Source organism: Ammodytes marinus, assembly GCF_949987685.1.
Source record: "Ammodytes marinus genome assembly, chromosome: 2".
Classification (NCBI taxonomy): domain Eukaryota; kingdom Metazoa; phylum Chordata; class Actinopteri; order Uranoscopiformes; family Ammodytidae; genus Ammodytes; species Ammodytes marinus.
Genome location: NC_137231.1, coordinates 17,510,652 through 17,534,933, shown reverse-complemented (window position 1 = coordinate 17,534,933; position 24,282 = coordinate 17,510,652). Strand labels below are relative to the sequence as shown.

The following is a 24,282-nucleotide window of genomic DNA, read 5'->3' as shown; positions in this document are numbered from 1 at the left end:
TACTGATTGTATGTGCATAATGCACTTTTTTTGTAAAGTGTCTAAGTATCTTAAAAAAATATATTATTTTGATGAACTGTTCTGCTTTTGTTGTTGTGTAGTCAGACACTTTCCCAGGTTCTTAAATGATGGACTTCAATGACCCAAATATTCAAATAGTTTATTTACAGACAAAACAATTATGAATATATTTTCTCAACAATGATATGAAAATGAGTTTTGTTTTAAAAATATGTTGAAACATTGCACTTTGTGGGAAATCATCAAATGCAAAGTGTAGCAAAAACAGACAAGAAGTTTTTGACACTGAATATGGCAGACCCATTGGTCAGTGACATCTTTGATTTGATATGAATTGCAGGCTCTCTGGGACAAAAAAACCTTTGTTATCAGAAAATACACAATATATTAAATAAAGGCAGCCCCCAAACCTGCGGACAACCACCTTGGCAACCCAGCAAGTACTGTTTAATTGTGATTACTGCACGTATGGAAGAACTGGAGCTTTTTGAAAAAGCCCACTAAATATGTTCAGATGTATAGCTCTGAGACTCGCTATGTGGAACAGAAGCAGAGTCTCTCATGAGGCTCATTGCAATCAAACATATATAACTGCCCTTAATCCATTTCTTCTGACTGAAAGGTATTTTTCAAGAGGGTCATGGCCGACACACAGCAGTGCAGTAAAGCATACACATTAACACAAGGTACACAGAAACATAAAACTAAAACTAAAAAGAATGATGTGCGAAAACACAGCATGTAGGCTGTGTATCAACATCAGATTTTTGTTCAGCGCTCAGACAGTACGGACAGGTAGCATATTGTGAGGAGATATTCATTGATTTTGACAAAATGTTGTACAAAGTTCATGTGCACCTAAAAATAGAGAAAAACAGTCACTTAATTACACTGATGTATTTGAGGGGACTGAGTCGCTAGTTTAGCCTTTAAGTCTCCACAAATACAATGACATCTTGTTTATGTATTATAAAGTATGTAACTACCAACAAAGCACCATTGAACTTGAAGGACGTGCAGGCGTGACAACTTAATTTCTTTAGGCAGCTGATTTGGCTATGGAGACCCAGACCATTTTGTTGATGCAAAGCTCCAAAATGTCATCAGGTGTTCGTAGCTTGCAAATCTATTCACAAAAGACACATCACATAAAAATCATGTTAGTCATTAATTAACATAGTCAAATAAATTATACATTGCCACCAAAATAATGTTAACAGTAACACCTAACCTGTTACCTCATATGCTGACCAGATGCCAGTCTAATTTAATATATACAAACAAACACATGTTAATCATTTTTATCATATACTAATTATCATTCAGATAAGACTTATAAAGAAGCTATTTGGTCTGTAACGTTAAGCTATTTTCTAACCAACAAAATCCTTTGAATAACACAAACATAACATTAGGTAACGAAGTAGGCGAATAAAACATTTGTATTGACTTACCTGATATAGAAGAGCAGTGGGGTGTCTGTTTCAGTCCCAGCTGACTGTTGTAATCCATACTCTCGCTGGAGACGTAACTCCTGTACTATGAGCACTTAGTATTCATGTTTAATGTTGCGGATGCTGATTCTCTTGTTTTTAACTGTGCTGTAATGTCCTGTTTTAAACATTTTGCTGGTGAAATGGTCTCAACATCGACGGCAGCAAGAGCAGCTAGCTGGCTAGCGCGATATTAACCAACAGAACGGAACAGGAAGAACGTCACACAGCTTAGTGCAGAGCAACCATAGCAACAAGCTGTAGGCGTTTTTGGCCGATATGGGCGTGTTTGGCAGATATGGGCGTTTTTGGCATGTTTGGCCGAGCTGCACTGGTAGGCGGCAGCGGCTGCATCTAGACCATATAGGGTTTAGAGGGAATCATCCTCGCTAGTAAACGATCTTTGCCCTTCCGCCTCCATGCGGGGCTCTCTCGCGGGAACTGCAGCAACGCGCCAAAATAAGAAAACAGCAGCTGCGTCAGTGACACTGACATAGAAAGCTGGACGGCAAAAACGTCCGAAAATAACTTATAAATATTTTTCTTATGAAACTTTCCCGAGACACTTTTAAATACATAGCTGGGAATTCAGTTTGTTCGCCGTGTTTTAGCCGGACCTCGACAGAAGATGGTTCTGCAGAACAGTGGAAGGTACAGATCGGAGCGAGGACAAGGTGGAGGAGATCAGGAACACCAGTAAGTAGCTTTCCCTCACACACACACACACACACACACACACGGCATTGTGTCTACAGGTTCATTATATTTTTATGCAAGTCAGTAGTAGATGACAACAGGGAAACATGAACTTAATGCAGCTGTTTTGTGCGTTTGATCCAGGGACGATGGATCGGCCCTCAAGCGGCTGGAGCGCAGCCAGTTCACCGACGAGATGGACGCCCGCTTCGGCTTCGACAGGATGAAGGAGCCGGGGGAGAAAACCGGCTGGCTGATCAACATGCACCCCGTAGGTTTACGCGGGGGTCATGTTTTGTGAAAGTCTCGAGGAGAATAAGAAACTGATAATGAATGTTGTCCTTTTTGTGCTTCCAGACGGAGATCCTGGACGAAGACAAGAGGATGATCAGTGCCGTGGACTATTATTTCATACAGGAAGATGGCAGCAGGTTTAAGGTGTGTTAAATCGGGTAGTTCAGAGAGACAACACACTGGGGGTCCTTGGCAGTTGTTTTTAGGTTATCATATTTTGAAAAATTAAGCCCACCACAGCCCTTTTCATTGCTCTTCTAACAAATCCTGATATTTATTCTATCTTGTAGGTGGCCCTTCCCTTTAAGCCATATTTTTACATCTCCACTAAAAAGGTAAGTCAGTCCTTTTGGTTCTTATGCCATGTAAAAATGTAATTCAAAAACTAATTTGATTTAGGAAACCTTTTTTATTTCCAGAACTGCGAGAGAGAGGTTATCTCATACTTGTCGAAAAAGTTCCAAGGAAAGGTGTCCAAGCTTGAAGTCATGTCAAAGGAGGACCTCGACCTGGTGGGGGGAGCATTGTTTTTAGCATCCTTTGACAGTGTTAAATGGCTTTTGTGAAACATCAGCCACATTTTTTATTTTTTTTAAAGCACATTAATGTAAGCTGTTCTAAAACCACACACACATTTTGACTCATGCTCCTGCCTGCTTTGCCCCAGCCGAACCACCTTGTCGGACTGAAGAGAAGCTACATCAAGCTGGCGTTCAACACCGTGGACGAACTCATGAAAGTCAAGCGGGAGATCTCCCCGGCGGTACGCAAGAACAGAGAGAAGGAGAAGTCCAATGATGCCTACACTGCCATGTTATCGAGGTACCACTGAAAACACCAGTCCTTTAATTTCTCTATTGTTTCCAGCTTTAATATTGATCTTTTGACACCTTTTTTGTGGTTGTTTTTACAGTGCCTTATCGGGCGGTAACGTGACCTCAGCGGATGAAGACGGGCGTTCAAAGAGTATTTCAGACCAGTTGGACAACATAGTGGACATGAGAGAGTATGATGTGCCCTATCATGTGCGGTTGTCCATCGATCTCAAGATCCACGTGGTAAAGACAGATTTCTGTTGTTACCGGCGTTCTTCTAAGATTTGTGTCTGTGCCGTTCTAATTTTTCCTTTATTTTTCAGGCTCACTGGTATAATGTTCGATACAGAGGCAGCTCTTATCCTCCAGAGATTGTACGGAGAGATGATCTCGTTGAGCGACCAGTATGAGTTTTTTTAATTTTTATTATTACGACGTAGTCAAGAACTGTGATATATTCAGACTTCTGTTTGCCAGTGACTGCAATAAAGCAGCATCTGTTTTTTTTTTTCTGCTTCAGGACCCTGTTGTTTTGGCTTTCGACATAGAGACCACCAAACTGCCGCTGAAATTCCCAGACGCAGAGAGCGATCAGATTATGATGATTTCCTACATGATTGATGGACAGGTATCTTGTATTTCCTTCGCATCTTTCCAACATATATCCCCTTTATCATACGTTTTCAGATTCACTAACGTTTTTTGTTTCCGTTTTTAAAGGGCTTTCTAATCACAAACCGAGAGATTGTCTCTGAGAATATTGAAGATTTTGAATTTACTCCCAAACCTGAATACGAAGGGCCTTTCACTGTTTTCAACGAGGATGATGAGGTGCGTGGTAGCATACAACGAGATATACAAGGTTTTTCAGTGCATATCTGTATTGCTGTGTGTGGTCACATCAGTGTAATAACATGTCCTAACTCCACTTTGGGTGTATAGGCGGCCCTCATCCAGAGATGGTTTGATCACGTTCAAGAAACCAAGCCGACCATCTTTGTTACCTACAACGGAGACTTTTTTGACTGGTGAGTGGTTGCTGTTTCTAACGCTGTTTCTATAGTACCATGATGTTTACCTTTTCAGCTCGCTCACTTTGTTTCTCATTCATTCACAAGGCCTTTCATTGAGACCCGTGCCGCCCTCCATGGTCTGAACATGCACAGGGAGATTGGTTTCGAGAAGGACGGCCAGGGAGAATACAAGTCCAGTCAAGCAATCCACATGGACTGCTATAGGTTTGCATAAAGCTGATATTGTTACAATATCAGTGTGGTTTACTTCTTTGTGGGTTTGGGGTTCATTTTAAGATGAATTCATTTCTAACATAATCTCTCCCAACCTGTTTTTCTCCTCTGCGTCAGGTGGGTAAAGAGAGACAGCTATCTGCCGGTGGGAAGTCAAAACCTGAAGGCAGCAGCCAAGGCTAAGTTGAGCTATGACCCAGTGGAGCTGGACCCGGAGGAGATGTGCCGCATGGCCACTGAGGAGCCACAGGTAAAGACATGGACTTACATTTTTAACAGCTCAGGAAAAAAAAAAGAATACAGTTGTTTTGAATCTGCGGGTGGAATTAAATTTAACTTTTTAATTTCTCTACTTCTCTGTTTAGACTTTAGCCACCTACTCCGTGTCAGATGCTGTGGCCACGTATTACCTCTACATGAAATATGTTCACCCCTTCATCTTTGCCCTGTGCACCATCATCCCCATGGAGCCCGATGAGGTTTGTCGATTGTGTGCAATTTCTTTTTGGAAAAAAAAGATTTTAATATTTATTATTTTATATTGTTTTCTCTTTTTTTATTCTTTGTTCTTCTGTTTTTCCAGGTGCTGCGTAAAGGTTCTGGGACGCTGTGTGAGGCTCTGCTCATGGTGCAGGCCTTTCACGCAAACATCATCTTCCCCAACAAGCAGGAGCAGGTCTTCAACAAGCTGACAGACGACGGCCACGTCATGGACTCTGAGACGTACGTGGGCGGCCACGTGGAGGCGCTGGAGTCAGGCGTGTTCCGCAGTGACATCCCTTGCCGCTTCAAAATGGTACCGGCTCAGTTCAAGCTTGTTCTTTGCTTTCGCTGCTTTTTTTTTTTTTTGCATGTATTTTTTAGCATGACACCTTGTATCTGATGTGTGTTGGCAGAACCCGGCTGCCTTTGACTTCCTGCTGCAAAGAGTTGAGACAACCATGCGTCACGCTATCGAGGAAGAGGAGAAAATCCCTTTGGAGCAAGTCACCAACTTTAATGAGGTATTTCTTTTGTTTTTGTTTTTTATTATTATTATTATTTTTATTCTCACCATAGTCGGCTTCAAGTTATAAAATATCTCTGGTATTTTCCTAAGGTTTGCGAAGAGATCAAAGAGAAGCTGACCTCTCTGAAGGAGGTACCAAACAGGATCGAATGCCCCCTCATTTACCATTTGGACGTCGGGGCGATGTACCCCAATATCATCCTCACTAACCGCCTGCAGGTAAAAGAAAACACCTAAAGAAAAAACGCACAGCACCAAAACGTACAGAAAAGCATAGCATTCAGTTTATTATTTTCTACTTTTACAGCCATCCGCTATGGTTGATGAGGCCACTTGTGCTGCTTGTGACTTTAACAAGCCTGGTGCCACCTGCCAGAGGAATATGGCCTGGCAATGGAGAGGAACCGTTAGTAAGTTCATGTCTACTCTAAACACTTAAGCTGCTGCCGAAGCTGCTTCCATGATGTTCATGTGGGATACAGTAAAAGTTTGAAAGAAAATTCTTCAACAAAACTTTCCCCTTCTGTCTGTAGTGCCGGCCAGCCGCAGTGAGTTCCACCGCATCCAGCAGCAACTTGAGTCAGAGAAGTTCCCGCCGTTTTTCCCAACCGGTCCGCCTAGGGCTTTCCATAATCTCAACAGGGAGGAGCAGGCCAAACATGAGAAAAAGCGTCTGGCAGGTACTTTCTGCTGTATTATATTTTGGCTCCTTTATACTGTGTTTATAAGCGTTCTAAATCTCTGGTTGCCAAAGCAAAGAAAATGGACCTGTCTTTCCTTTTGTCTCAGATTACTGTAAGAGAGCCTATAAGAAGACACACGTCACCAGGCTGGAGGAGCGCGTCACCACCATCTGTCAGAGAGAAAACTCCTTCTACGTCGACACCGTCAGAGCTTTCAGAGATCGGCGGTATGAGTTTAAAGGACTCCACAAGGTATGCTTTGGTCTTGATAAGCATTTTAAATAACAATTCTGTTTCATATTTCTACATATTTTTCTGAAGAAATGTATGTATTTTTTTATTAAAGCGTCCTCAGCCAGTAAATACTCGTTCATTTGTAATTTCACACATTTTTTCATCAAAAAAACCTGTTGTTCCTTTTGCTTTAAGGTGTGGAAGAAGAAGCTGTCCGCTGCTCAGGAAAGCGGAGATGCCATTGAGGTGAAGCGCTGCAAAAACATGGAGATCCTGTATGACTCTCTTCAGCTGGCTCACAAGTGTATTCTCAACTCTTTCTACGGCTACGTTATGCGGAAAGGGTAGGAGTCCAACTAACGTTTTTCATCTTTCAGATCATCACATTCCCCTTACTTGCACTGTTGTGTGAGCTCTTGATTTCTGCTAGTGAAATCAGTTATTAGCAGTACTCTGCTGTGGAACTAATGTTGTCTTGTGTGTTTCCATCAGGGCGCGCTGGTACTCCATGGAGATGGCTGGCATCGTGTGCTTCACTGGAGCCAATATCATCACTCGGGCCAGAGAGCTCGTTGAACAAATAGGGTAAGTGTCATATTGTAAGTGTGATGCCTTTACAGTAAATGACCCTTTTAGTCAGTGCTAGCTGTCAGCTCCAACCTCGGAGGTGACAGATGGAGCTGGAATTGATCCAAAGCCTTGTTTAACAACATTTTATCTGCAGATTCTTGCCAAAAGTTGGGCTTGTATCCAGCTCCTGCGGTTTTTATCTTATTTTCTGTTGCTCCTATACCATGTATTTTAGGCAGGGCAAGTTCATTGAATGTACCGTATATAGCACAATTGCATTTAAGAGATAATAAAAACAAAATGCGAAAAAATTTCCAAAATTGCTAAGAAATTAAATACATTTAAACAAAAGAAAGCAAATAAAAAGTGACAGGTTAAGTTAAAAGGGAAACAGAAAAGTTTTCAGTCTTCATTTAAGATAATGTTGCATTGTAGGTCAAGTTAGTTCAATCAAGAGAAAGGCATCAACCAGATTAATAAAAAATCCTCCGTAAAAATATACTGTTGTAAATTTCCATTTCACACACACGCATCACGTCTTTCATTTCCACTTCTCTGCGCCCTCAGGAGGCCCCTGGAGTTGGACACCGACGGTATTTGGTGTGTCCTCCCCAACACCTTTCCCGAGAACTTTGTGGTGAAAACCAGCAACGAAAAGAGAGCCAAGGTGACCATCTCTTACCCGGGGGCCATGCTGAACATTCTAGTGAAGGAGGAATTCACCAACGACCAATACCACGAGCTGGTGGACCCCGCCTCACTCACTTACAACATCCGGGCAGAGAACAGCATCTTCTTTGAGGTGGATGGGCCGTACCTGGCCATGATTCTGCCCGCCTCCAAAGAGGAAGGCAAGAAGCTGAAGAAAAGGTAAAGCAATGGTGGATTATTCTTTAAGGTTGTGCTCACACCAAATAGTCTGCTTCTTTGGTGCGCACCAGTTGAGAGCAGATACATTGTTTAGTTTTTTAGATGTTTTTGTTTGCGTTCAAAAAGGCAAAACTCAAAAGGACTAATGTTTTAAACAAAAGTCACGGGCACGGAAATGCTGTCAGACAGTTCAGGCGAGTAAAAATGCAGATCGCTCGCAATTTCTACCATCGCCTACATCACAGAGCATCAGCCAGTCATTTTCATGCTTAATGTGGAGTGCATATTGTAACAGCCAGAATCTATTAATTGATGATGATGATGATTGAAGGTCTCTCTGTTCATTGCAGGTACGCTGTGTTTAACGAGGATGGCTCTCTGGCTGAGCTCAAGGGTTTCGAGGTGAAGAGGAGAGGAGAGCTCCAGCTCATTAAGATTTTTCAGTCGTCGGTGTTTGAGGCTTTCCTCAAAGGAACCACTCTGGAGGAGGTGTACGACTCCGTGGCCAAAGTGGCGGACTACTGGCTCGACGTTCTGTACAGCAAGGTAAAAAAACCTGTGACAAAATGGGTCCAAAAATGCAGTCTGGTATCACAAGATATTTACATCATGCTTTAATATTTTGTGTAACTTATAATAAACCAGTATAATCAAGTTAGTTTAGTTTAGTTTAGTTTAGTTTAGTTTAGTTTAGTTTAGTTTAGTTTTCCATATACAAATCGATAAAAAAAAAAACATGTAGTTAAAGAAATAAAAATAAAATACATGTGTGGATGTGGCAGAAACCTGTACAGGCTTATATAAAGCCACACCCAAAATACATTTACATATTAATATTAGCAGCTCAGCACACAAGTTATTATCGTCCTCTCCCAAAAGCTGATTAATTTCACTTGTTTTCCCAGGCTGCCAACATGCCGGATGCAGAGCTGTTTGAACTGATTTCGGAAAATCGTAACATGTCCAGGAAGCTGGAGGACTACGGAGAGCAGAAGTCCACTTCTATCAGCACAGCCAAGAGACTGGCTGAGTTCCTGGGAGACCAAATGGTGAAAGATGCCGGTCTGAGCTGTCGCTACATCATCTCCCGGAAACCAGAGGGCGCGCCTGTCACAGAAAGGTGGGACAGCAGCTCTGATAAAATAATGGCTCAGTGTAGGGTCCAGATCACATCACTGATACTCCATACTGTTTAACAGACATTCTTTAACATTTGTATACAGTATATGCTGTATAAAAGCATAGCATAACCACACCTTTAAGAGTGTCATATCAGGGTTAACTTAAGTTTTCAAATCCAAGACTATCAACATGAGAGAGAGGTCCTGTATTTAAAGGCACGGTCTCAGCATAAATACTGTACATGAAAATGAGAGACAGATTCATTACATCATGCTCAAGTGAAGAACCTTGACAGTCCACATAAAAGATGTGGTGTGTGATGTGCTCTACTCTCCAGGTCGCTAAAAAAATAAAGCAGCAAATTTGCAACGGCAATGTCTTTTGTGTAACCCCCCCTCTTCCCTCTTACTCCATCTAACTGTAAAATGAAAATAACACAAAGTAATATGTATGAATATGCAATGAGAAAATCATGTATTATGTGTAATTGTCCGGAAGAATAATAATAAATAAACTGTAAAATGAAAATGCAAAATAAGGAAACAGCGTTGTTGAAAAACACACTGCCATGAGAGAAATGGACCAAATAAAATGATGTCAGAATTGTTTTACCAGTGTTTACGATATATTACCAGAAGTAAATGCCTCGAGTTTGACACTAGCATTTGTCTCCATCAGAGCCATTCCTTTGGCCATATTCCAGGCAGAGCCGAGTGTGAAGAAGCATTTCCTTCGTAAGTGGTTGAAGATGCCCAGCATGCATGACTTGGACATCCGCTCCGTGAGTTTATGCTTTATTTATTTTATTTTATTTTATTTTTTTACAAACAACACCCTTTGGTTTTCTGTGTGACGATTAATATTAAAATTCCTGTTTCTGACCTTTTTCTAGATCCTGGACTGGAATTATTACATAGAAAGGTTGGGTAGTGCAATCCAGAAAATCATCACCATCCCTGCAGCTCTTCAACAGGTACAAATTCAACCAAATATAATAGTTTATCCGTCTATCCTAGGTTAATGTTCAGATTACATTTGAACTGTTTCTGCTCATCTTCAGGTGAAGAATCCGGTACCCAGAGTGAGGCATCCAGACTGGCTTCACAAGAAACTCCTGGAGAAAAATGACATCTACAAGCAAAAGAAAATCAGTGAGCTCTTCACCAGTGAGGGCAAGAGACAGGTTTGTTTCCTCTGTCCCCAATCCGTGGCTTCATTTTGCAGTTTGGTGATTCACTGCTTTAGTCAGAAACGGTTGCAATGTTCAGATTTGTGTTTCTATCTATTATGCACTTTGTTCCCTATTCTCAATGTCTTCTTCTGTCTCAGGTGGCCCACCAGCCTCTCCAGGAAGGCCAAGCCGCCGACATAGAGGACTTTGGAATGCCAGCCAGACCTCTGCAGCCCGCCATCCTCATCACCACCAAGCGGAAGAGGGCGAGTCAGGGAGAGGACAGCCAGGTGGAGTCTCAGGATGTGGAGCTCACTCAGTCCTGGAGAGAGATCCTGGGGCCACCCCCAACTAAGGGGGAGACACGGGTATGTTAGCAGCAACAACAAGCGCAAAATGGTTCCTGACTCTTAGTATGTTCAGCCCTAGCATTACTAGATCAATATTTTTTTAACACGTTTTGTTGTCTCTTGTCCCTTTACAGGAGGAGCGTCTGGTTTGGCTGCGTTACCATAAGAAGAAGTGGGAGCTGCAGCTGAAGCAGAGGAAAGAGAGAAAGAAGAGGCGCAGGCTGCTGGATGGTGAGGCTCAACCTGTGGGTGGAGGGCTGATCAGGGACGGTCCAGTCACCGGCCTGGGAAGCTTCCTCCGCAGAACCGCGCGCAGCATCCTCGACATGCCATGGCAAATTGTGCAGGTGGGACAAAGTCTCCTTCATTAAACCCCATCAGGTTTATACACATAACATAGAATCCAGAATCTAGAAAGAAACACATCTAATCTTGTCAAGTGGGCTGTCCTGTTCCTTCTGTAGATTGCAGAGACAAGTCACCCTGGTCTGTACAAGTTGTGGGCTCTGATCGGAAACGACCTCCACTGCATGAAGCTCAACATCCCGCGTGTCTTCTATGTCAATCAGAAAGTCCCAAAACAGGAGGAGGGAGCCACATACAAAAAGGCATGTGACAAAACAAAAGCAGATAATAATGCATTACAATTATTTCAAGTGGGTCATACTAACCCAATACATTTGAACAAATTGTTGTGCTTCAGGTGAACCGCCTGCTGCCTCGCTCCAACATGGTGTACTTCCTGTACGAGTACTGTGTGCCAGAAGACATGTACCAGGAACACATCAACGAGATCAACGCTGACCTGTCTGCCCCAGACATCGAAGGGGTCTATGAAACACAGGTATCGTATTTACTACATCAGTCACGATGCTCTTTGTGTGTGTGTGTAGTATACAGTGTGGCTGAGTCAATGTTATGTGCCATTGCGAACATAAATGCAGCATTGACGTGATCTTGCTGATCTCTTTCAGGTCCCGTTGCTGTTTCGTGCACTGGTGCAGCTCGGATGTGTGTGTATGGTCAATAAACATGCTGTGAGGGACCTTGCTGGCAGGGAGGCTGACACATTTGACCTGGAGAATCTGGAGATGAGGTCTTTGGCCCAGTTCAGCTACCTGGAACCTGGTAAGAGACCCGACACATACACTGGTCATCATGAATTCATTTCAAAAAGATAACATTGAACCAAAAAGAGCCTAAACATATTATGTAAGTATTAGCAATGTTATATTTTAACAAGTTTTAAATCTCTGTGTGATGATTCCTCTCTTCTCAGGGAGTGTTCGCCACATGTACCTGTATCATCACAGCCAGGGTCACAAGGCGCTGTTTGGCCTGTTCGTCCCATCTCAGCGCAAAGCCAGCATCTTTGTCCTGGACACAGTAAGAACCATGAAACTCTTTATTTCTCCCACTGCCTTTGTGCCAGTGTTTTGACTCGTATCTCTACAACAGAGGTGCCTTTAATGTCAAAAAATGCTGGGGGCTAAATTGAAAGTCTTTATAATAGAGGTGTAGAGCAGGGCTATTCAATTGGCGGCCCCGGGCAGGATCTGGCCCGCGAAGGAATATTTACTGGCCCCCGCCTTGACTACGAACCGTTTTTTTTTAGTGCTGCACAATTAATGTACTAGCACGTGCGATGTGTGCTTGTGCATGGTCATAACTGCAGTAAATAGATGTGCACATGTCTCTCTAAGCGTTTCTCTATCAGCTGCTCTGTGTATGCGACTTTGCGCGCGTGATTGTACCGCACCGCGCGCGACTACGACATGTACGCGGGAGAGTTAAACGAGCAGAAGCAAACCGACATTTAACTGGTGGCGATAATAAACGCAGTGCGGTTCTATGGGGATATTTAGCTGAACAGAAAGAAGTGCTCTGCAAAGCTAGAACAGTTTAAGACTCCACATCACCGTGGCAACATAACCTATCAGCTCAGACAGCGCAGAGAAAAGTTTGATGAATGCATGAGAGTGATGGCCCAGCCAAGTTTCAGTAAGTTTACAGAAGTGCCACACTTTTTCTGTCTTTGAAATGCATTTAGTCATTTTAAGGGGAAAACACATTGTATTTATTATTTCAACTATTGAGTTATTTTTCAAACAGCATGCTGCTAGTGTAGGCCAACAAGAATTATTTTATGAATTTTCAATGCTGCTTTATTTTTATGTTTTAAATTGGGAAATACATGTTCCAAAACGACCAATAACCTCTGTATTTAAAAAGAAATCAAGCAAGTAGGCTCAAAATAACCATTAATGAAGTATAGGCTATCGCATCACAGTAGGCCTATTGTCCACAATAATCGCACAACAGCCCCTCATCCAAAAAGGAACTTTAAAAAGTTGAATTTGCACTTTGATGTGCATACACATGTTAAGTGTATGGTCCATTATTTGTATTTAGTGTGTCTGCATAATATTGCACCAGTAGAAGTTTTCTTTGCTTAGTACTGTCTGCATGTTTGCACAAAAGTTGTACCTTCACATAGCAAACAAAATTGCACAACTGTAAAGTCAGTGTCTGTTGTTTTTTTGTATTCAAATAAGCAGTTGTTTATTTCTGTACTGTGCATTGGCATCTTTGAGCAAAATACAGCCAAAATTTTCGTCGTGCCGCGCCTCCCATGACCCTGGACAGTGACTCCTTGACTAAGACATTTTCTGGGGGAAACGCTGTAAGCTGTTGCACTTGGAGTAGCCTACATTTATTTCTATGTGTTTTGATAAGCTGTTGCACTCTTAGTAAACCTAGGCCTACCTGTATTTTGATAAGCTGTTGCACTTTGAGTATATTTATTTCTATGTATTTTGATAAACTGTTGCGCTCTTGAGTAAACCAATAACTATGTATTTTGATAAGCTGTTGAAGAGTTAACCTATTGTGTTTTCCTGAACTGATAAGATTGTTAAACACTTAAACAACAGGCAGCCTATGTTAATCAAATAGGATTTTTTTTGATAAGCTGTTGAACTCTATTTGATCAAATAAAGACAATATATGCACTCCTATGTCGTTGTAGTGTTTTACAATATATGTAGCTATTGATGTGATGCTCATCAATTTTAGGCATTTTTCTCTGGCCCCTCATTTTGGATAATTTCCACCAACCGGCCCCCATTCAAAACTAATTGAATAGCCCTGGTGTAGAGTGTAATATAAATAATATGGAAGGCTTTTGTGATTTTGCCAAAGAACAAACCCCAAGGTCTGTCTTTATTTATCTCCTTAGGTCAGAAGCAACCAGATGCCAAACCTGGGTAACCTGTACACAGCTGAGCGTACCGCTCTCCTGGAGAAGACCACCGAGGAGCTCCTACCTCCAGAGAAACATAACTTTGAGGTCCGAGCTGAAAACGACATCAAGGCTATTAACCGTGCACTGCAACGCATCCTTCTGAACTACAAGGTAGTATAGGAGCTATTTTAATATATTTTGATTATAACTTACACAGACATTACTGGGTAGCTTCATGTGCCTAGATTGGTCATATATAATGAAGTGTCTTTTCCCATTTACAGGAGGAGCGTCGTGGGCCCACCCTCATTGCGGTGCAGTCAAACTGGGAGTTGCGGCGGTTGGCCGCGGGGATGCCGGTGCTTGAGGAGTTTCCAGTGGTTCCAGTTCATGTGGTGGATGAGATCAGCTATAATGTGCTGGACTGGCAACGCCACGGTGCTCGGCGCATGATTCGCCACTACCTCAACCTGGACAGCTGCCTGTCACAGGCTTTCGACATGGCCAGGTCCGTATTGAATACTGCAAGCTCTGTGGATTTTAGATTCCCATTGCACCCAAGGCTAGGGCAGATTATTTTACTCTAACGTTTATTTATAGTAAGTCATTTAATTAACTTGTATAATGTCGCTGACTTTCAGGTATTACCACTTACCTGTGGGGAACTTGCCTCAGGATGTGTCCATCTTTGGCTCAGACTTGTTCCTGGCAAGACATCTACGGAAACACAACCACCTGCTGTGGCTTTCCCCCACGGCCAGGCCCGACCTGGGAGGAAAAGAGGCTGATGACAGTCGTCTGGTCATGGAGAGTGATGACCGGAGCTCTGTGGAGATCAATGCTCAAGGATGCTATTCCACAGGTGCGTGCAAACCAGGCACAATCTGAAACCCAGAAAAATATAAATAATTGTAAAGCTACTGTACATTTTTTAAATGTGTTTCTCTATATTAATGCCTCTGTATCTTTCAGTGTGTGTGGAGTTGGACCTGCAGAGCCTGGCGGTGAACACCATCCTCCAATCACAGCATGTCAATGACATGGAGGGCGGGGCTAGTCTGGGTGTAAGTTTTGATGTCATCCAGCAGGCCTCCTTGGAGGACATGATGTCAGGCAACCAGGGAGCCAGCGCTCTCGCTAGCTACGATGAGACTGCTCTCTGCTCCAACACATTCAGGTGTGTGTGTGTGCACATCAATCATGCATGATTATTTCAACCTGCATGCATACCGTCTTGTTTGGCCAGAAAGTAAAATTTAGAATTTTGGGTTATTCCATTAGGTTATGCTTCTAGTTGTTCATCATTGTTTACAGAGAGCATGTCATGTTTTGTGTTTTGCTGATCACAGTGTTGCTCTGTGTGTTTATACGAACAGGATCTTGAAGAGCATGGTAGTTGGATGGGTCAGAGAGATCACGCAATACCACAATGTGTACGCAGACAACCAGGTGATGCACTTCTACCGCTGGCTGCGCTCCCCCAGCTCTCTGCTCTACGACCCCGCACTGCACCGCACCCTGAACAACATGATGAAGAAGGTGTTCCTTCAGTGAGTGCCACGTCACATTCTATACTAGGAAAATAACGTAATGTAACGCGCTTTGAATGGTCAAGTACGACTAGAAAAGCGCTATACAGCATAAGTACACTCTATTACTATTGAATTAGACTTACCTTTTGATCCCTGTTTTGTACTGTCTCATTGCGATGCTCTCTTCTTTTCTTCTTGATCATTATTTATGAATCAATGTCTCATTCTGCTGTCAGGTTGATCGCAGAGTTCAAACGTCTGGGCTCCACTGTGGTGTACGGAAACTTCAACAGGATCATCTTGTGTACTAAGAAACGGAGAATAGATGACGCCATCAGTTACGTAGAATACATCACCAACAGGTCAGTAAGCAAAAAATTAAAAGTTAATAAGATGTCATGAAGGTCACTTCAGCGCTGGTATGTACAGTATATAGTCCAGGAAAGGCTGCCATATCTGCTTACATTTTTCTGCTTTTCCCTGCTGTCTCATAACTGATTTTCTCAAAATGTTCATGTATTTTGAAGGAAAACTTTTCTATTCTATATTTGTATCTGGTGGTCTAACGTTTGGGTTGGAAACACTTAAATCAGCAAAAAATAAAAGAATCCATTAGCCATTAGAGCTTTTAGATGTGTTCCAGAGATGGTGTTGTGGTCTCTCCATTATGGAAAGGATTCTAAAAGGCAAACTTAATGAGCACTTAATGAAAAATGAAACAAAAGGTAGATCAATAAATCAATATTGTAAATGTGAAAGAAATCACAAATATGTTTGTCCCTAAAGGCAGCATAACAGGAAGTTTAGAGTCAATAAAGCTTCTTTTAACTGTTTGATCAGTATTACTTATCATCATACCTAAGCAAGATCCTGAAGTACTGCAATAAATACTGCAATATCAATTTAAAGTGTTTAATCAGAAATCTAGTATGCAAGTGGAACCAAAAGCTAAAACAAAAATCACTTTCTCCCCTAGCATCCACTCCAGAGAAATCTTTCACTCTTTGTCCATCTCCTTCTCACGATGCTGGGAGTTCCTGCTGTGGATGGACCCGGCCAACTGCGGTGGCGTGAAGGGCAAACTGCCCTCCAGCATCTTGTATGGAGAGGTGATTAAAAAAAATTAAAATAAATGCCACTTCTGACCTTCTCAGAACATATTATTCACACTAATTACAGTAGAACAATCAATGTACTCAACGCCCATGCTCCTTTTTTTTATATAGGAAGGGGGTAAAGAGAAGAAAAACAAACGAGTGGAGGGAGAGGAGGAAGGCAGCGAGGATGAGGACGAGGTCGAAGTTGAGGAAGATGACGCTGATGGGGAGACGGATGAGGTGGAAGAGCTGATTGAGAGCAACTGGAACATTATGCAGTATCTGCCCCAGAGTGCCTCCTGTCAGAAATACTTCCTCATGATTGTCTCCGGTAAAGATAAATAAATAAAATATCATCAATGCACGATAAACTTTCTATTTTATCTATTCATTTAGCTTGATGGTTCTCTGCCAACTCTTACATTACTAACTACCTTTCCACACCAGCCTACATTGCTGCCGTCTACCACAGCATGAAAGAGGAGTTGAGACGTAACGCTCCTGGGGCAACTCCAGTCAAGAGACTCGGAGGCAGCCAGGCTTCCCAGCAGGCAGTGGGGGACTTGAGTGCTCTACCTGGTAAGAAAGCTGCTTCAGTTACTAAAGTTGCTTCAGTTACTGAAACGCTTCCCTTTGTGTTTCTCAGGAACTACAGGCTCCTTTCTATTACACTTCCACCACAGTTTTTAATTGTATTCAGATGGATTTCCTCTCATCCGGCGATTTAAAAAAAAATTATAAACTGTCTTTGCACAGGAATGATCTCCTTCTCCCAGGAATATGTCTCCAGCGAGCTGACGCAGAACTTTTTCACCATCACTCAAAAAATCCAGAGGAAGGTGACAGGTACCAGGGGTGTGAACCAGCCCTCCGAGATGTTCCCCGTTCTGCCAGGATCCCACCTGCCGCTCAACAACCCAGCACTGGAGTTTATCAAATATGTCTGCCAGGTATGTTAGTAAAGTATACCCTGCCAATTCTCTTCTCACCACATTGTAGCACCCTCTGAAACTTCCTAACCCTACTCAACTATTTGTCTGTTCAGGTCCTTTCTCTGGACGCCAATATAGTGAACCAGGTGAACAAGCTGAAAAGAGACCTCCTGCGCCTGGTAGATGTAGGAGAGTTTTCTGAAAACGCTGTGTTCCGTGACCCCTGCAACTCCTACATCCTGCCAGAGGTCATCTGCCACCAGTGCAACTTCTGTCGAGACCTGGACCTCTGCAAAGACCCGTCTGTGGCACAAGTGAGAGGAGGAGCATTGATGATGCCGTATAACACTGTTATATTGCTCCTGATTTTAACCATTATTTTAAAATTATATCAACTTTTTTTTTTTCTCTCTCTCTCCTCAGGATGGATCAGTTTTGCCTCAGTGGTTCTGCTCCAACTGCCAGGCCCAGTATGAGACTGAGTCTATTGAGATGGCTCTGGTGGAAGCTCTTCAGAAGAAGCTGATGAGCTACACACTGCAGGACCTGGTGAGTAATAATGCAGTAATAGATTAACCCACCGATCAAAACAACAGTTTTGGGGCCGCATGATGCCAAAAATAATCTTAAAAAACAACTGTTTTACATATCCATATATTGCAAGATGGTGTTTCTTGTGTTGTTTATTAATGGTCCACATATTAGACCATCGGATAAATACAATTTACACCAAGTAATGGTCTTACTTCCTGCAAAGGCCTCACAGCTAACACTCTTTGTGTGATTTCAGGTGTGTGCAAAATGTAAAGGCGTGAAGGAGGCCAACATGCCGATGTACTGCAAGTGTGCCGGAAGCTTTGACCTCACTTTCACAACCAAGGTTTCTACCATCAAATACTGTACATTACTTTGTTTAATTCAGTGATGAGAACTAATGTTTCCCATGTTTCCATTGGACACTTTTCTCACAGCTCTTTCTTTTTCCCCTTTTCTTGCATTTAAAGAGCTTCTCTGAGCAGATCGCAGTGTTTCGGAGCATAGCGTCCCACTACAACATGATCTTACTGGAGGAGACCATCGACTGGTTGCTTGTTATGAGCCCACAGATCAGCCAGAGCGCTCACTAAAAATGTAACAACCTGCCACAGAGAGCCAAACTTTCCCATTTTGTGCACTTGTCCATCAGCCTTAAGGATGTCTGTTTCTCTGCTGTTTTGATAATGTGTAATGAGAACACTGGTGACAGCAGGACTGTAGATATGTTTAAATTCTTCATTATACCGTTATAAAATTATGAATGTGTGAATTTCAGAAACTGTTAATAAATATTTTTCCAAGTGTTTTAACGTGAATGTTTTTGCTGCCATTTATTTTATTTTTCATTATTTTATGATAGTGCTGCAATACTCCCACAGATAAACGTGTAAACATCCTGAGTGCTATCTACCCCGGGGACCTTCATTAATCAGCAGTCACATATTAGCTGAGCTTTTTTTTTACTGTTGAAAGTGGGAATATCATTCTATGGTTGATGATTACTAAAGCCATGCGCCTCCATCACATTAACCTCATTGCCCCACAGAGGACTCACTTTGCCAGCTGATGGGTGTCTCCAAGACCGGTAATCACATTTCAGACTGAACCGAGGCACTATTAGATTGGAGCTTCAGTTCTCACTGACACATACTGCACATATAGGTCTACAAATGAAGCGATGAGAGAACTAAAAGGGCCTGTGACTAAATTCTTAATATTTTAAATTGTTAGCCTTTCAGTATAGCTTAGATCAGAATATACTGTTTTCAAAGCTGAGTAGTGAAATGGATTAATATAAATTCTAACCTTTACGATATAACATTCTGTGAATCGTCAGCTCTTTGCATGTCATAAAAACATGTTTAAATACCACACTGACATGTCACTTTTCATCAGGCTCTTGCATCCATCATGGCGAGACATCGATCCGACTTAATCTTAAGTCTTTTCTTCACCACTGACATTTGTATTGCTCTCCAGATGGATTCAGGCTACCCCACAATCTTGTTAGCGAAACCATTTGATGGGAAATGTCAGGGTTATCCGATTACATGCTCAGTAATTGTGAGTCCTGTGCTTCTCCCCTGACCATTTGCTCCTGTATTCTCTTGTCAAGCTGAACGGGTTGAAAGACGAAAAGGAAGGAATATTTACATCTCTTCAAACATGCTATGCAGTTTTATGTTTGTAAAAAATGCAGGTTTATGAGAGCAAACATCAGTGTTTCATGATGTAAACTAAGATTTTGAGTGCATGTCATTGCTCATGTCTGAAACTTGTGTTGATAGAGGACATTTATTGCATTAAAAAAATCTGCAATACATTCATACAAATTGGCAAAGCTTCTCATTACTGTGGGTACTGTAAATATGTTTCTGCTATGAACTGATTTTGTTTCATAACAAACTGAGGAATCAAAACCGTTTTTAAGTGGTTTAACTTTCTTCTGAAGTCATGTCAAGTGAAGAAGAAGAAGAGGAGAAATGCAGTGTCGGACAGTTTGGAGGATCCATCGAGGTGATGCATGACCTGAATCCACTGCACACAGGCACCACGATGAGAGGACCAGTTGCTCTTTGTCACTGTGGTTCTCTGTCAGTTCATTCTTCCCCCTAACAACAGCAGAGCGACCGCTGGCAGTCATAAGCAGAGCTGATGCAGTAACCTGAGAAAGCACTCAGATGTTGCTGTTGTTGTTGCCACAGTCAGCTGCTGGACGCTGTGGAGTCCACGCTCTTGTAACGGGTAACTGAGGCAACTATTAAAACTTCACAGCGGCACGCCTTCCGACAGGTCTGAATGGTTTGAGCCAAAGCTGTTGATGTAGCTGAGCTCTGTGGAGACTACTGGCCCCGGGGGCTCGTGGTTGACCTGCACCTGGGGCTCCTGGGTGATCTGCAGAGGACACTTATAGTCAACAGACATGCATAAAACAAAGACCCAGAAACTGAAGCATTTAAATGGAGTTCAGACTATCACTGATTTTACTGTTTATTTCTGTTGAAAAAGAAAGGTTCATACAGTACTGATAATATCAAGAATCCTTTACGTTTCAATATGTGTCTAATATACTGTATAAGTCATAAAAAAATATTGAGTAGGTGTGAAACGCAGCATGTCCACTGCATAGTGCTGGATTTTGAGTTTGTCGGGAACTACTTATTAGTAAATCCTAAATTAGCATTTTAATTTGCTCGTGGTAACTATGCAATATTGTATGCACCACAGTTTTAAGTGTCGCCAACAGATTGAATTAACCCTGTTACTTATAGTGGTCATAACAGTTATTAAAAAGCCATTTTCTCATTTATTCATGAGTTTCGATGGTTGCACATCAGCCACCTTGCCTTTTTTTGCTCACCTCATCAAACTTCCTCCCACTGTAGACTTCATTCTTGTCAATAAACGTCAGCATGATCCAGTCACAGAAAATCGTACACTTGAGAGGTGAAATTAAAAAGAAAATAAAAAGTTTTATGGTGCAAAGAGCAATAGCTGCCACGTCAAAGTCTCCAGATAAGAAAAGAATGTATGAACTACTCACAATCCCAACTGAAGTCATAGCAGTCACCGTACTGATGATGGTTGGGATGGGACTGAATTTACCAGCCTAAAAAAGAAACAATATGCAAGCATCTCATCAAAGCATGACTTTGTCTCAGAACTATGAGTCTTCACAGTACATTGAAAAGAAACTAGTCATGATGGGGCATCCACTTACATGTCCGTGAACTATGACATCCAGACGGATACCATAGGCCTTGATAAGTGTTCGAGACTCCACTCCGTCCTTAACGTAATATTTGGCAAACCTGGAAATATGACACAGAAACTACAAGTGTAAAGGCTAGGGAAATGTACCACAAGACAAGGTGACATACTCAGTTTGAAATATTTAACAATAGTAAGTCAGTATTCGGCATTGGAGGGATCACCTGAAATAGTAACCAGAATTGGTCTGATTCTTTCGCAGATCAAGACGACGGAAGGAATAAGTAGGTTTGCAGTGTGAAGGATCCAGGTCCAGGTTACACTGCCAGTTGATGAAAACCCCTATAACTCCTCCCTGAACAAAAGCAGCAATGAGCACATCTTAAGCAATGCAACCCAAGCACAAATAAGTAGGTCCTTAAAATATCCATGACTCAGTATATGATGTTCAGAATAAGATATGTTACAAAAAGACATGTTTTTCAACCAAGGACACTTTTTTAAATTCAGAAATCCAAGCATTTTCACATTTGGTGCACCACGGCATACTCACAGTCTCGCAGAGCTCACTGAAAATCTCCCTCGCTTGAACTGCGATGTAGCCCAAGCGGAAGTTTGGACAGTAGGGCTCTTTCTCCTCATGGTAATGACACTTGTTGAGGTATTTATGCATGTCACGCTTGGTTGAAGCATCTTTGATATTTCCCCTGGTCAAAGACAGGAAGCAGAGTTCTTCAGAATCTTTGCAGCTTTTTCAATACCCAAAAGCATTGGCTCCAGGGTGTGTGTGTGTGTGTGTGTGTGTGTGTGTGTGTGTGTGTGTGTGTGTGTGTGTGTGTGTGTGTGTGTGTGTGTGTGTGTGTGTGTGTGTGTGTGTGTGTGTGTTTGTCTTACCTCAGAACTTTAAATCTGGGGAAGTGGATAGAGTTCCTGATGAACACTGAAAAATTGATGGCCTCCACTAACGCTGGTTCTCTGTTGAAGACACCAGAATCAGAATGTTTCTTCTTTATATGACTACTTTGTACCTTCTGGGGCTCCTGAACCCTGGGTTTGGAACCACTGATTTATGTTAAGATATTTAGTGACTTTTATATATTATCTCCTAAAACATGACTTGAACTTGACCGACCGACTTTAGAGATGCCATATCATCTGCCTTACCGTACTGCGGCGTACTCCTCAATAGGACACCAGCTTTGGATCTCACAGGTTTTGAAGGTGTAGTTGTAGTACTGAACACATCTGCCAGTCCTCCTGCCTGTAAAATAGTGTTTAAAACAGGCAGAGACTGTGAAAAATACAGACCAATCCAGGTCAAAGGAAGATTGAGAGGTATAAAATGGTGGTACCATGGCCATCAAAGTCGACCTCTCCCTGGACACAGTCAGAGTCTTTCGTACAGTTGGCATTGGCAACTCGGAAATGCTGAAGTGAAATAAGACAGATGCATGGTCGTGGGAGAATAAATGTGTCTGTACACTTTTATAGCACTGTCTTTTATTGGTGGTTATTGTTGGCAAAGCTTTTGATAACCTCTCACCTCAGCACAGGTTCCTTGCTTCTGATCATACGTTACTTCTCGTCTCAATGTTGTGCTAATCACATCACCGCCCTGTGAGGGATATCAAACAAACGTACAATAGGTCAGTCTCTTTGGTGTAAAGACATAATGAGGCTGAGGAGTATGAGAGGTTAAACTTCCATGGTTGTACTGCAGCATTTGCTCTGGTCTCACCTCTGAGGGTTGAACGTACTCCACAGTGTCCAAGATATCATCTCCATGAACTGCTGTGCCTTTCATGAGCGTATAAACTGAGCTCTCCGGACGAGTTTCACTCTCTTGGTAGGCTTTCTCGCTTATGAAGACATACCTTCAGGATGAAAGGACGGACAGACCCAAATGTCAGATTTTCTGCCATGACGTCAATTTATACCGGAGGTATCATATTACCCTGGATCTGTTCAGCCCTATTTACTGAAGCCAAAGAAGAATAAAATGTGACGCACTTCTATCACAAGACTTCAAAACATCTTAAAACATAGTTTGAAGACTTGAAACAATTTGATGATTGAAGAAAAAGAGACAGTCATTAGTTGGGTTTTCATTATTAATGTTGTTCATTTGTTACAGCTTATTGAAAATGAGAAGCATTTCCTCTCCAGATCAGCACATAATGTTTTATAGAATATAGTGCACAGTTTGTCGTTATACTCCCTTTTCTCATATTTGCACACAATTGTATACTTTGCTGTCATTCCTGAATATTAAGAAGAATTCAAACTATATTCAATTTCATAGATTTCTCTTTTGACCCACACAGTTTCCATGCAAGTACAAAAAACATGAAGCTTACCAGATGAAATAGGCGATCACAAGAAACTGAACACTTCTGTATATGACTCCAAGAGTTTTGTTTTTAACCACCATCACCTTTGGTGTCTCATAGTCCCAAAAGCCTAGAAAATAATCCTTTATAAAGACACGTAGTCCCATTGTGAACTGATGGAATACTTCACACATATCCTTAGATGTGAAAACAAATTTCGCTATGATTCTGTTTCCTTGTATCTAGCTCTTGCCCCCCTCTCATTCTCACTCTCTGCTCTGGCTCATCTCCAATCATAATCACTCTCCAGCATCCATGGATAAGTGAAGGGGGTGTGGTTCAGTAGAGGTTGAATCATTTATTTTATGTTATGTAAGTTCATTCTGAAGATAGTTTTTTTTTGCCTCTTTGAAGACATTTTTAAACATTTGCCTTCATTATTATGAATAGTTTAAAGAATATATTCAATTGTTACATATTGTCTGTATTGCAGTGGTTGACCGATATGGGTTTGTCAATCGCCGGTGCTGATATCGATATTTAGAGAGCAGGTCCTGATTGCAGATATATAATGCAAATATCATGTTGTTGTTGTTGTTGTTGTTGTTGTTGTTGTTGTTGTTTTTTCTTGCATTTGAGAAAATACAACAATTTAATGAGAATAAAACAATTTAAATTAATATTAAAGAAATAAATCTAGACACAAAAAAACATTTTGAAATTTAAAAAAAGTGCATTGTACTGCACATGGCCTTCCCTGGTGCTGTCTAATGTAAAATACAAGGGGGGACTTTGGATGCATTTCCAGCCTAGTGTCATCATTAC

General features: G+C 41.8%; 2 protein-coding genes across 2 annotated transcripts; one reads left to right on the top strand and one right to left on the bottom strand.

Annotated features, from left to right (window-relative positions):
• The first annotated feature begins 2,002 nt into the window (after window positions 1–2,002).
• Window positions 2,003–18,656, top strand: pole (polymerase (DNA directed), epsilon). Its single transcript, XM_080045772.1, has 48 exons — window positions 2,003–2,210; window positions 2,355–2,481; window positions 2,568–2,648; window positions 2,795–2,839; window positions 2,924–3,016; window positions 3,172–3,326; window positions 3,418–3,562; window positions 3,643–3,723; window positions 3,840–3,947; window positions 4,040–4,150; window positions 4,262–4,347; window positions 4,438–4,557; window positions 4,684–4,816; window positions 4,932–5,045; window positions 5,150–5,362; window positions 5,463–5,570; window positions 5,666–5,794; window positions 5,883–5,985; window positions 6,109–6,255; window positions 6,365–6,510; window positions 6,688–6,836; window positions 6,985–7,077; window positions 7,630–7,932; window positions 8,283–8,478; window positions 8,838–9,052; window positions 9,733–9,835; window positions 9,947–10,027; window positions 10,115–10,237; window positions 10,384–10,593; window positions 10,710–10,922; window positions 11,040–11,183; window positions 11,279–11,419; window positions 11,550–11,703; window positions 11,855–11,961; window positions 13,814–13,990; window positions 14,104–14,327; window positions 14,461–14,681; window positions 14,792–14,996; window positions 15,196–15,369; window positions 15,588–15,713; window positions 16,328–16,460; window positions 16,578–16,779; window positions 16,896–17,027; window positions 17,205–17,398; window positions 17,494–17,694; window positions 17,804–17,929; window positions 18,171–18,260; window positions 18,385–18,656. The coding sequence occupies exons 1-48, from the start codon at window positions 2,143–2,145 to the stop codon at window positions 18,505–18,507; spliced, it is 6,873 nt and encodes a 2,290-aa protein (XP_079901898.1). The 5' UTR covers window positions 2,003–2,142; the 3' UTR covers window positions 18,508–18,656.
• A 1,529-nt stretch (window positions 18,657–20,185) lies between these two features.
• p2rx2 (purinergic receptor P2X, ligand-gated ion channel, 2) lies at window positions 20,186–23,651 on the bottom strand (the record flags this gene model as incomplete). Its single annotated transcript, XM_080039903.1, has 12 exons — window positions 20,186–20,311; window positions 20,778–20,855; window positions 20,961–21,026; window positions 21,138–21,228; window positions 21,352–21,482; window positions 21,681–21,834; window positions 22,022–22,102; window positions 22,292–22,388; window positions 22,480–22,555; window positions 22,671–22,742; window positions 22,866–23,001; window positions 23,485–23,651. The coding sequence occupies 12 exons, from the start codon at window positions 23,649–23,651 to the stop codon at window positions 20,186–20,188; spliced, it is 1,275 nt and encodes a 424-aa protein (XP_079896029.1).
• Between the last annotated feature and the right edge of the window lie 631 nt (window positions 23,652–24,282).